The sequence below is a fragment of the Schistocerca gregaria genome, chromosome 3, assembly GCF_023897955.1.
Source record: "Schistocerca gregaria isolate iqSchGreg1 chromosome 3, iqSchGreg1.2, whole genome shotgun sequence".
NCBI classification, from domain to species: domain Eukaryota; kingdom Metazoa; phylum Arthropoda; class Insecta; order Orthoptera; family Acrididae; genus Schistocerca; species Schistocerca gregaria.
Window position 1 is genome coordinate 343,494,620 of NC_064922.1, and position 14,259 is coordinate 343,508,878.

At 36.3% G+C, this 14,259-nt stretch overlaps 1 protein-coding gene across 1 annotated transcript in view; it reads right to left on the reverse strand.

The window, feature by feature from the left end:
- Positions 1-1,264: 1,264 nt before the first annotated feature.
- The window catches only part of LOC126354822 (unconventional myosin ID), a 140,925-nt gene continuing 127,930 nt past the window's right edge, over positions 1,265-14,259 (reverse strand). The window contains exons 17-18 of the mRNA XM_050004764.1: positions 6,701-6,843; positions 1,265-5,612 (exon numbers count right to left, since the gene is read on the reverse strand). Coding sequence (XP_049860721.1) covers positions 5,408-5,612; positions 6,701-6,843 — 348 coding nt within the window. The 3' untranslated portion in view covers positions 1,265-5,407. The remainder of the gene's footprint in view (positions 5,613-6,700; positions 6,844-14,259) is intronic.

Genomic DNA, 14,259 nt, shown 5'->3' on the forward strand with positions numbered 1-14,259 from the left:
CTGTCATTTACTTCAGAGCCTTTTCTGCAATGGATGTAAGCAATAACTGAAAATAGTATCATACTGTTTCACATGGCCTGACAAACACATCAGCAATCTCTATTACTTAACTTGTGAGACCTAACAAAGCATTCAGTGGATTCAGTGCTTTCTTAATGTTTCCATTTCACAATAGCACCATTACCTGTCGATCTGTGCATGCATGACTCTATGAAATCTCTAACAGAATATTTGCAGTAGTTGGTCACTAAAACCATGCCGTGTATGAACACACTCAATTCTCTCTGTTGACTGCTCCGAGATGTACACTTTTGTACACGCATAGATTTGGCAGTGGAGCGTAACAGCTGACAAAATGTAATCAGTGATTTATCTGGAGACTTTTGGCCACATAGTTTGGATTTCATATTATGAAAGTATGACTCTCTTCTACAGTACATTACACTATCAGGACATTAACAACACTTGTTGGTAATTACATGCTTAACTCCTACCACCCCATTTCACATACAGCAGAAAATTATTCTGGAGAGAGTGAGAAGCATATTTCATACTATCAATCTCAGCTGGAGCATGGTTTAATGAGGTAAAACAGTGAATTTATCCATGGAAAGGGAGGATGTATCTTCTTTTGAAAATGAGGGGGGGGGGGGGCATTTGATCTGAACTAATAAATTTACTTCCACTAAAGATATCTCAGAAATTTTAGAATGTGAAAGCTGGTAAGATGACTTTGTTACTTAACAAAAATGTGTGTAAAAAAAACATCAGAAGAAAGGAACAGAAATGTGTTAAGACCTATTTGAATTAATTATCTAATAATTCTATTTCAATGGAAATATTTCATGGGCAATCAATCAGTGCTTGCTTAGTTATCAGTCCACTATAAAGAGATTGCAACAATTAATGCCTGTGCATGATACTTATGGTAGGTTGAAAACTATGAGATTCACAATACATCATAAGAATTGCGAGTGGAACCATTTATTAATGAAATGGAAAATGATGGAACTGAAAATCTTTGTCTTGTGATACAATGACCAGAATAGACAAACAACTGAGTTTAAAGATGCCATTTAAAAAAGCATGAAAAACAGAGGGAAAAAGTGCACACAAACACACACATGCGCACTCATGCACCCAGCGCACCCCCCCCCCCCCCCCCCCCCCCCCACACACACACACGAGAGAGAGAGAGAGAGAGAGAGAGAGAGAGAGAGAGAGAGAGAGAGAATATCATTGGCATAATACAAACAATAATGACTGCCTCATAATCATAATTTTTATTTCCAATTGTCTCCTGTTACAGTTTACTCTGTTCTTATACTTTTCTGTGCAAAGAGCACCAGTAGCACGTATCTTTCATTAAAATGTGGTGCACACAGTGCAGCTAGGGAACGCATCACAAGAGCCACAACCATAAACAAATTTTGAATTTTAACACCCACTATTTTTAAATACAATATAAATACTGATGTACATAAAATTTGTTTCTTGTAGTAATATTTCTTTAACTTACAAAGTTAACATTTTTTTCTTTAAGGACTCATTTATTGAGGATCTTCCAGAATATCACTCTTTGATGAAACACACTGTTAATAAATACTGACAGTTTTAAAAATACTGGCTGTGAATTCTACATCTCTAAACAAATACTATGAGCAAATAAAAATGGAATAATGTATACTCATCACATATCAGCAGATCCACTCACAAAATATAGTCTGTCAGATATAGTAACATTTGGAACTATCAGTTCTTCTGCCCAACAAAAAATAAATGACATGAAGGAAGCAGAGCTCCATAGGCATTATTACCAAAAATTTATTTTTCTTTCAGTCTGTCACCACTAATAAAGAATATATTTTTTCTATTTTATTTGGTCACAATATCATTCTAGATCATTCTATAAAACATTCAATTCTTACATTAATTAATTTCATAGTATTGAAACAATGAATATGTATTTCATACCATTTTCTAGCAATTTTTTGTGATGTTATGGCACAACAATCACACAAGGGTGTGCTATATAACTGTTAATACTGTATTCCCATATGGAAAATGACCTCCACCATCAAAAAATGTCATAAAATGGGAATTATTTTCCCCAGTCTCACATATTAGAGAGTCAACTGTTAATCAAAACAGAGTAATTGAAGACATGAAGCACTCATCCAGAATTTAAATCTTTACTTTCATAATGGCACAACTGAACACAATCACTGAAACTCATAACAACTACAATAATACATTGGTAACAACATTAGCTCATTTAACATATCATACATTAAGTACATTTCTTGGCTGCACAAAATTACAACCAAAAAGTATTGAAAACTTAAATATGGACACTGTAAATGCATTAAATATCAGCTTATGCAAAATTTTCTGCAAGAAGCCCAATTACATTACTTTAAAAGACCAAAATAACTTTATTTTTTTATTTATGTTTCAAAATAGGTGGTAGAAAATGTCTTTCAATGTTGTAACTGCAAATTATATGTGCACACCAACAGTTAAGCTACAATGTGGTCACTTCCAGGTCACGCAGGTCAGAGAACATCAGTAGTTACTGGAAATTAAGCATTCATCATGAAGGCATATGGGACACCATGAGACATTATTTTTTATGTGAAACATTCATACAAATTTAAATGCCTGACTGTAAAATCTGTAAGAAACTCTGTTACTAATTAAACATTCAAATGAATTAACCATTCCATCAACTTCAGAATTTTATTCCAGCCAGTGTTCAAATGCTGATAACCATTGCAAAGCATGGAACTAAGGATTCAAGAATATATTATCAGCACAGGTAAATATAAAATGGATTACTGTATCTTCATAAATAAAACAGGCACAGAAAATGGAGACAAACTACAGAACTAGATGCATTGTAGGGAACAAAGCAACTGTTATTCTGTTATGTGAGAATGTACAGAAAAATTCATGATGAGCAATATAATTTATACCATAATGTTTTTTAAGACCGCCAGTTAAATCAGGGCATCAGAATACTGCAGTAAAACAGCATTGTTTGAATATATTCACAGAAAAAATCACCAACCACATGTTATAATTCTATGCTCAGATACTTAAAACAGAGAAGAGGCGAGACATTCATATGTAATAATTTCAGAAACTGATTTCTTGTGTCATTCTACTGTGGATAAGAAAAATTAGTGTGGCAACATCACAGAGGAACAAATTTAATACTATGAATTACATATTTACAGTTTGAATAACACTGTTTAATGCTATAATTTATACAAGAAAAATTAAAAATATCACATCATAGGAAAGCATTTCCAAGGCACTTCAAGTGAAATTATGTGCAATTTGTACTTTTTTAAAATTTACTTACATTAGTCTTTCCTGTTTAGCACCATTTCACAATGTTCTGTTCCTATTTCTGCTCTTACAATTAAGAATACACATTACTGATGAATAAAATAAAAATATAATGTCAGCCTCATAAAAACTGAGCTGTTGTTATAATATAATGTGTCACACGTTTCACTTCTAGTGTAACATCAATTTCAAAAATGTTAAGCATACCATTTCTATAACAGCATTTAATATAAAACATTTTCTAAATTTTACAATAAAAATATATTCTCTTAAAATATTTTCATCAATTTGAAATAACTTTTATTGTATTACTGCAAGACATATGCAAAAGCTCAATTACTCAATACACAGAAGTTATACAAAAAAATTAAAATAATCTAAAATGCAACTATATAACTGTATAACTTTCCTTTTATAGCAGCTGAGAATAGATAGTGAGTACAGTTAAAAAAAGGATGTGAGAAAAGATTGAGATGGAGATGGAGATGGAGAGAGAGAGAGAGAGAGAGAGAGAGAGAGAGAGAGAGAGAGGGGGGGGGGGGGGGAAGAGAGAGAGAGAGGGGGGGGGAAGAGAGAGAGAGAGGGAGAGGGGAAGAGAGAGAGAGAGGGAGAGGGGAAGAGAGAGAGGGAGAGGGGAAGAGAGAGAGAGAGAGGGAGAGGGGAAGAGAGAGAGAGAGGGAGAGGGGAAGAGAGAGAGAGAGGGAGAGGGGAAGAGAGAGAGAGAATCCTTGAGGAGGGCAGGGGCCGGGGACGAGGGGAGGGGTGATGGATCGCTAAATATTTGCACAATTAAACAATTCCTGGGGATAAATATTAGCCTATATCAATTAGTGAACTGTTAAATGATGACACATTAAGTTGTCCACAGCTCTCTATGGGGAGGAAGGGCTAGGTTATGAAATATTTATTACAAACTGCAGTTCATCAGTTCAATAGTTACTGATCTTTGAAAATAGCAAAAATGCCATGGCACATTATCATTATGAATAAATACATCTCACAGGAGCTCATTCATTTCTATAGCAATGACTGAAAATTCTACAAATACATCATCTTGCTTCTTAATGGTGCTACATCAAGTTATTAAATACAGTTCAAAATGTAAATTAGCACATACAAAAATGTGACTTTCTAAAATACTGTACATTAAATTTGGCTTTCATTGATCAGTAATCAACCAGGCTGCCCTTCATCCCACAACTTTCTTTTGAAATCAAAGTCATACAAAAATTTAACTACATTATTGCACTTTGCTTCAGTCCCCAGCGATACTTAAAGTGAAGTAAGAAAACACAACACACACACACACACACACAAAATATATGAAGGATGTACAACGTAACAAGCCACAGAAATAATTTTATGACATAAATATGAAAGGAAAGGCTCAAGTTTCTCACCCAAAATGTATTGTGTAACTTTTTAACAAGATTAATTTAAGATTGTCAGCTGGTAGCTACTGATTGTGTAATTATTTAACAGGATTAATTTAAGATAGCTGGTAGCTACTGTAAAATACCCAACTTTACTACAACACTTTTAAATAACAAATCATACTGTTCAACATCTTTGTTCTGCAAAGGGGAAACAAACTTTGCAGTAAGAAAATTTCTCCAGCTGAGAATACTAACCGCAGCCAATACATTAACAATCATCTTATATAAAAAGTATTCTTTATACAATTTATCTTCATAAAAGCCTTTTTTAACAAAACTTAAACTGTATACAAATTATTTATTGCTTGTCCAGTGTTTGGGACCAACTTATCTTCAGGAACCTAAACTGCCACTAATCACATCTATGTTGGCATAACATGTATTAGGTAACTACTTTTAGTGTTTCTCCAGAAAAGAAAAACTGATAGTTGCTGACAAATATACACTCGGATGTGATTAGTGTCAGTGTAAGATTGCTGATGATGCCTAGTTTCAAACACCAGTTGCACAATAAATAATTTATTTGTAGCTTGAAGGTACATTGATGCTGTGGAGTGCCAAGCATCAAAACTTTCGTTACAAGTTAACCCTCCATGCTCCAATTTCATCTGTCATTATCATGCTGCAATCTTCTGTTGTTGTCCATTTTCCATGATTAATGCATAACTGGATGGTAAGGTGTAAACAATAGCACTGCCATCACGCCTGAAATCTGCTGCTTGTGAATCTGCAGATACTTCGACCCTTACAGGAAGGCTCTTGTTGCCCAGCATACATTGGAAGCTACTGCTGACTGTAACCGGCAGATCACTGCCGCGGAACCTGTGTACAGTAGGCAACCAACACTCATGTTTTGTGTATGTAAAAGACGAAAGACTATGGCATCTACATTGCACCTAACAAATCATACTATGAACAATGATTGAGAGGATGGACCACTACAATACTTTAAATATGATGTTCTGCAGTAATATCTACTAAATACAAAATGAACAGATAAAGTTAATTTTTCATTTGGTGCAAGCAATACAGAATGTAACAACATCTCTCATGCATTAATTAAGTTCAGAGACATCCATTTAATGCCAATTCTATATCAACAATAATATATGCTGAAAAATTTGTCATAGTTTAATTAAATTGTAAAAAAAGAAAAATATTAGGAGAAACAATATGCAACAAGTAATAATTGTAAAATTTTTGTCAGGTGTGGGGGATAAAAGGTTCTCCTTTTTGTTAGGAAAATGACTGTGAACAGTGTTCCCTAAATAATGTTTGCGTAAAATTTAAAAATTGAAGAGTGTTAAGCAGTCTTTACATTCCTAAACCGGAAAAAAAAGAAAAGAAAAAAACAAAGTTAAAGCAAAAGTTACCCATAGAAAGTGTTAATGAGAGTACGTCATTTAAACACTAATACATGTAGGTGGGCATATTAATATACTATTATGTCACAGCTAATAATAATAATGATAATTCAGAAATGCAGCCCTTGTAAATCAAATCTTTTGTACTATGTATTTACAGGGATGGTGAAAATGATGTGAAAGCAATATTTAATGCAGGTCAAAACTAAATTTTAAGTCAATGTAAGACAGCAGATGAAATTCAAAAGTAATCTAATATTCGCAATCAATACATGTCCTCAGTTTTGAATTAATCTCAAAATCTAGAATGTGACTTTGACTCCAAATCTTCATTTACTTTAACCTAATTTCAGAGTCTTTCTGAAAACTTATCAGTTGCTTGCTGAAATCGTTTAACACTAATGAATGTCGATTTTATTGCAGCACTTCAAGTTAGTTCATCGACTTTTGTAACAACGAAAATCATGAAATAAGATTAGTCAATATGCAAAATTATTGTTCCACTAAATAAAGTAACTAGAAAGTAGAATTAAAATAAGCGCTTACTCATGGTAACGAGAACATAGAATGGCAACCAGTTCTCCAATTCGATCTTCATTTGCCTGTAAAGACACCACAAGGTCATTGCCTTTGTTGGAGTGTATTACTATTAGCTGGTCCCGTCCAGGACTAACACTCAGGCCAGTTACCTGTAACAATAAAACACTTACCTATTACATTTGTAATACTTATAGGATGAAACATATATTTCAACAGTGTAGTGCCATTTAACAACTGCGAGCAACATGGTGGCAAAGAAATAGACACAATATTGAGGCAACATCATGAAGCACATGTTCGTCAACCAGTCTCTCTCTCTCTCTCTCCCTCCCCACACACACAAACACACAAAACATGATGGGCAATGCACCACCATGTAAATTGCCTGCCTAGAAAGCCTGAAACAAATCACACACTATGTCCACATGAGTTAGAAAGGAGAACATACGAACTACAACTTAAAAAATAATAAAATGACACAAATGTCCTCCAATATTTTTCAGTGATGTAACAGATAAAAGGTTACCTAATTTAGGAATATAGAGTTTCTGGAAATACTGTTAGCATTTTTAAGTCTCATTTTCAGCAAGTAGTTTTTTTTTTACTATCCTAATTTTGCAACACCATGAAAAGCAGAAAGAAAGCAGTATCATGAAAATCTGCAACATAAACACTTTTGTAAAAGGAAACTTAACACACAATGTATGTTACATCCAAATCAGAATTACAAAAATATTATCTGAAGGAAAGAAAGCAAACAGCAGCAGCTAGTGGGGTGCTCTGTAATAAACCAAATATAGGAAGGGGGAACTGGAGAGAAATACTAAAGTAGACTGCTTACAAAGAAATGAAGTGAAAACAGAAACACAAAGGTATAGTAAAAAAAGAAATAACAATACCTTTTTAAGGAAGTGTGAAATCAAAAGTCATGAATCAGCATGGGAGATAGCAGAAAAATTGTGAAGTATGGACATGTCTTTGATAATGTACAATGAAAGCCAAATACGAGACAATCACATGATGCTTTATTATAAATGTTTTCATGAAATCAACTAAAGCTGTCTCAGTTGCAACTAAGAATAATTAAGAGACTTAGCTTGGAAAGACTGCAAACAAACAATGCCACAGAACTGACTTGGTTTCAGAGGAAGACAGGCTAAAAATTACGAGCTTTAATGCAAGTTGGTGAGACCATTACTACAAATATGAAGAGAAAGAAATTTGGCACAGCATGAGTTAAGAAAAATAAAACAGTTTAAAAATAGATGTGCATGCGTGTACACACACACACACACACACACACACACACACACACACACAGCAGTGTAGAGTAGAGTACACAAAACGCTAAAAATAATAGAAATCCATGACCTTCTGAGCATAATGCTTTATATTCATATAAATCACAAGACTGAGACAATAAAACAACTGACACTTCAGATGTTATTCAGTGGCAAGCCTCAAGGTGTCTATGTACTGATGTACTGAGGAAGGCCACTACACCACATCTAAAATATCTGTCATTTTATTATTTTAAGTATGCTCTGCAACTATTCTTTGCTGGTTGCACACTAGTTTTATACCACCACCACCACCACCCTCACCCTTCTCCTCCTTCTACTACTACTGCTCCAAGTTTCTGAAAATGTCAGCAATACTTCTTGTACTCTTTCATTACCTAGCCAGCCTTCACTGTAGGCTCATCATGTGGCTACTGTGTGTGACAAGACTGGTTTCTAGGATCCAGCAGAATGAGACTTTTGCCCTTCCTGAGGAGAAAGATCTGGTCTTCCCTTAATCCTGCTAAATAGGTTGAGCTGACTATGGCATTTTCTAGGGTGAGTGATTTCCTCAAAATGACCAAGCAACTGTTTGCTGAATGCTATTAATGGAATATGGTAATGGCCAATGAAAATGTCTGGATTTGACCCTGTGGCTGAATGGCCAAAAGGCCGGACTGAAAATAATTATGTGGAATGGTTTTGGGTCTCATGCAAAATCTAAAGTCAACCGCCAGCCACCAAGAGTGAAGCAACTGAGTTGTGTGCCTTGTTAGGCAGAGCTGCAGTTTTATTAGGGATCAATGAAGTTGTTCTGACTGTATGGAAAGCTTTGAAAGAGTTCGTAGGTACATGATCATGCACAGGTGTGTAAACCAGCTTTGTCATCTGCCTGTTTTCTAGACGAATGTTGCAGCTTAGTTGTCCTACACATACTCGGTACGAAAAAGGCTGCATAGTAGAGCATGGAGCAATTAGCTAGCTGATGTTAGTGTTCAATGAATGAGACAATAAATCTTGTTTGCTGAAGAGTGAACCTGATGTGTTTTTGTGTGTGTCCTTCACCTTCTGACTTTGGACTGTTATCCTTTTTTGTTGATGAATGAGATTACCAGTGGGAGATACTAGAAACCTTTTGGAACCAATGTAATGATCAGAATGAATTTTCCCTCTGCACTGATATGGAACTTCCTGGCAGTTTTAATCTAACTGTTTGCTAGACCGAGACCCGAGCCCAGGACCATTGCCTTTCAGGGATTGAGCTACCGAATCGCAACTTACAACCACTGCTCACAGCTGATTGAGTACTTTCTAATGGAAGACAAAGGTCCCATGTTTGAGTCCCAGTATGGCACACAGTTTTAATCTGCCAGAACGTTTCAATTTACTTACTGTTTCCAGTGGTTGTTTTCCAACCTAGTGATGAGATATGAGAGACTTTTGAACTCAGTTGTATTGTTGCAGGTATGAGAGTAGTGACTGTTTTAAAAACTGTTTTGTGGACCAAAGCAGGGCCAGCAACACTTTTTTTTAGAATAGTAATGTACAGTATGTGTAAAGTGCAGAGAATTGATCCAGGCTGGTCAATAAAATTTTCTGATCAAGTCAGCAGAGCAGTACATCACATAATTTGACTTGTGCACAGCCCAACACTAAGAATGGGGTGGAACTTCATGCGATGCACTTACTATTCCAAGAAATGGACAAAAAGAACGTTTCACCCTGTGGCATCTACATGTATTTACCTATTTGGGAACTATAAAAGAATGAATAACAATTATACTTTCAGTACTTTTTAATCTGTGGGATCAACTGTAAGAAGTTACAGAAAAATTAAATATAATAGAAGCATTAAAATGCAGTTTTCTGGGAAGATCAACACATTACTACATTCAATTATTATCGTATGCCAGATGCATACAAACTTGCTAGTACCCTGTACCACAACCCCCTCACTGTGACTCTGTAGGGGTAACAAAAGTTCAAGTAATTTGGTTCACAAAAATTCACTTTATTTAAAAGATAAAGTTACAATAATGTAATTTCAAAAGAACTAATTTCTACAAGGGCCTACCTTCTCCTTTAAAATCAGTCACTTACCGAATCATTTCTTCATACAGATATGATGCCGGCACAAAATTTATGAAAAAATTTCTTACAAGCAGTACTTCAACTTTAATCAGAAACATTTCACTTTGTCAGGTGATTTCTTGTTTTGTTTTGAGCATTAACAAATCAAGTCTTGGGTGTGAACCAATTTGCTTGTATGTTTAAATTTACAGCAACATCCATTTTGTAAAACAGAAGAAAGATGCCAGATCATTACTTAAAATGTCAGAAGAAGGTTCAGCTAAAGTGCACATACAGTTTTTTGCCAGTCACACTTGTATGCTGCATTACGTTCAGCTTGTTCAGATGGCCCACTAATATATTTTTGGTGTATACGAAATATGCAAATAACAATCAATGTCAATAATTTTACCATCATTTTACTCTCTGTGTAGTGCTAAATCACAACTACTTCTGCCTCCAATCTTCCAAGATGTAATTATTGTATTTCTCTCTGTGCCACAAAGACATACAATAGACTTCTTCCTGAACTTTTCATTAAACTGTCATTTGAGATACTATTCATCAGGCCATTTCAACTTGCAGACATGGGCAGGGGTTAGCAAATTACTGAGGTGTGGGCAGTCTTACAGCCAGTCCACAGCATACATGATCATGTTTCGTGGCTGAGTGCCCGCCCAAGAGTACAATGGGGGATGGGTACAAGTGCCCTTGTCCCAAGGAGTAGCATTGGAAGAGCCTGCAGTACAGTAACCAGAGCATGAACACACAATGTATGTACAGATGTGTGCAGCCCCTCCCCCCTCCCCCAAGACACAGCACACCAACCAGCACCACCACCAGGCACAATGACTAACTAGCACCAGAGTGAGTGAGAGCAAGGGCAGTCTAGCACACAGGAGTGCAATACCAGCAGCAACTTAGTAACTTTAGAGAATAACATGTCTATTGCTAAACAATCAAGAAAACCTGCAACAACACCACTTCAGAAACGAGGCTCTGTTTCAACCATTAGCATACTAAGCAACACATACATATAAATGTTACAGCTTCCATTATATTTCAGAGAATAGTGCAAAATTTAAAATTAGAAGAGAAGTTGTGCAAAAAATTCTGTATTACCCTAACTATTCACAGGGGTCCTATATGAAGCCTTCAGATACCCAAAGAGGGGCAAAGACAAATTACTTTTAATGGGACATTCGCAAAACAGGGTGAAGACAGTGAGAGAGGGTTGTAGCCTATCCTCGATGTTATTCAATCTGTATGCTGAGAAAGCAGGAAAAAGGAAACAAAAGAAAAATTTGGAGGAGGAATTAAATTTCTGGGAGAAGAAATAAAAACTTTAAGGTTTCCCGATGATGATGTAATTCTGTCAGAGACTGCAAAGGACTTTGAGCAGCTGAACAGATGGACAGTGTCTTGAAAGGAGGATATAAGATAAACAACAAAAGCAAAACGAGGACAATGGAATGTAGTCGAATTAAGTCGGGTGATGCTGAGGGAATTAGATTAGGAAATGAGACACTTAAAATAGTAGATGAGTTTTGCTAATTGAAAAGCAAAATAACTGATGATGGTCGAAGTAGAGAGGATGTAAAATGTAGACTGGCTAAGGCAAGAAATGCGTTTCTGCAGAAGAGAAATTTGTTAACATCGAGTATAGATTTAAGTGTCGGGAAGTCCTTTCTGAAAATCCTTGTATGGAGTGAAGCCATGCATGGAAGTGAAACATGGACAATAAACGGTTTAGGCAAGGAGGGAATAGAAGCATCTGAAAGGTGGTACTACAGAAGAATGCTGAAGATTAGATGGGTTGATCAAGTAACTAATGAGGAGGTACTGAAAAGAACTGGGGAGAAAAGAAATTTGTGGTTCAATGTGACTAGAAGAAGGGATCAGTTGGTAGGACATGTTCTGAGGCATCAAGGGATCACCAATTTAGTACTGGAGGGAAGTGTGGGGTGTAAAAATCATAGAGGGAAACCAACAGATAAATACAGCAAGCATATTCAGAAGGATGTAGGTTCCAGCAGTTACTCACAGATGAAGAGGCTTGCACAGGATAGAGTTGCACGGAGAGCTGCATCAAACCAGTTTTCGGACTGAAGACCACGACAACAACCTTAACCACCTGCGTTTTTGATGATGACTATGTGCTGTTGGCTTTCAGTGCTGAATATTTCAACTAATTGACCATGTTTGAAAACAGGCCAAAAATTCAATTATAATTACACTAAAAATGTATAATCAATAATCAAAAATAGAATTGTACAAATTCATACAAATTATAAAAATGTATGAATGTAAGTATGATGTATGCATGCATGCATGTTTATTCCACATCACCACTTGAACTGATGCACTGACTTCAACCAAACTTTATACACATACCATCATTTACTGTCAGGAAAGAATCACTGTGGCAGTAAGAACTATCCGCCTATCAAAGTTGTGGCGGTGGGAATGAAAAAGTAGTGTAGTCCATGATGTGAGAACATCCGTAATTTAGTCATCTAGTATTTGAGAATGAGAGCACTTAGAGACTTTCAACAAACTTTACACATAAATTCAAACGTTTACAAAATTTCTCTCACTGATTGGCCCCCACAAAATAATGAAAGGAAAAAAAGTTTATTACTTACTACATTTTTTTCTGTTCATGCAGTAAAACTGCAACATGAAGCATGACATTTTTAATTTATTACTTTTTACCACTAACAGTATTCGAGTCACAATTTGCAGATAGTATTCACAAAATGGCTCTAAGCACTATGGGACTTAACATCTGAGGTCATCAGTTCCCTAGACTTAGAGCTACTTAAACCTAACCAACCTAAGGACATCACACTCATCCATGCCTGAGGTAAGATTTGAACCTGCGACCGTAGCAGCAGGGTTGTTCTGGACTGAGGCACCTAGAACCGCTCGGCCACAGAAGCTGCCCACAGTACTCACATATAACACTGAACATACCATAAAAATTACAATATTGTACTACATTTAGTTCAAGAGTATGACTTAAACACCAAGATGCATGAAAAACTGCACATCGTGCATGACATTTTAATTTATTACTTCTTTACTACTAACTGTATTCACAATACATTTTGCAGACAGTATCCACTTATGTCATTGAAAGTACATGCACAATTACATCATTTTCAAGTACATAATTCAGGAAATACAATGTCACAAACATTGAGCTGTGTGAAAATGAAAGTGCGTGAAAAAATTCACTAGACACAGAGTTGAAATATGTGTGAAATATATTTGAAACGTGCATATGTGAGCAAAGCCACAGGTAAAAAGCTCTTCCTAAACCCCTGGAATGATTTCAATCAAGTTTGGTACATATATACAAATTACAGTCTGAAAACAAATACTGCACAGGTAAGAATCACCGGCCTCATATTGGGGTGAGTGTGATAATGTGGAGAGAGAAGGAAGAACGAGGAGATGGATAGACAGTAAGGAGGAAGAAGGAGCTGGCACGAGCAGTAGGAGAACGAGGAGGAGGAGGAGGAGGATGGGGAGGAGGAGATGGATAGTGACAGGGGGGAGAGGAAGAAGTAGGCAGAGTGATCGAGAAGGAAGAGAAGAACAGGCAGATGGGAGGAGGAAATGGACAGAGAGAGGATAGAGGAGGAGATGGACACAGAAAGGAAAGGGGAGGAGATAAACATGGAGGGGGGGAATGGAATTAAAGGGGGAGGAGGAGATGGATAGGGGGGAAGGTGCAGATGAAGAGAGGAGAGAGGAGGAGACTGACAGAAGGGGGAGGTGGGGGGGGGGGGATGAGGATGAGCTGGACTAGAATAAGACTGGAATAAATACATAACCAGACAACACCGGGTACTCAGCTAGTTAACAATAAAGTCCAACCCCATTTGATAAGTTTCTGCAGTTGGGGCAGTTGAAGACTAAAACTGGATGGACAGCAAAAGGAATAAACAAATGCTTTCGGTAAACTAACTAAAGTTTTCAAGACAAGGCTTACAACATTTCTCAAAAGCAAAATTTACAATCAGTGTGTTTTATCAATTTTGACATATGGCTGTGAGAGATGCAAAAATCATTCAAAAACTGATGGCTCCTTAGTAAACAAAGAGATGCACATTAAGAAACACAGGAGTAGGAAAACAAACAAATGGGTAAAATGGAACAGACAGCAGTGAAGATGAAATTAAGATTGTAATGCAACCGAAATGGAAA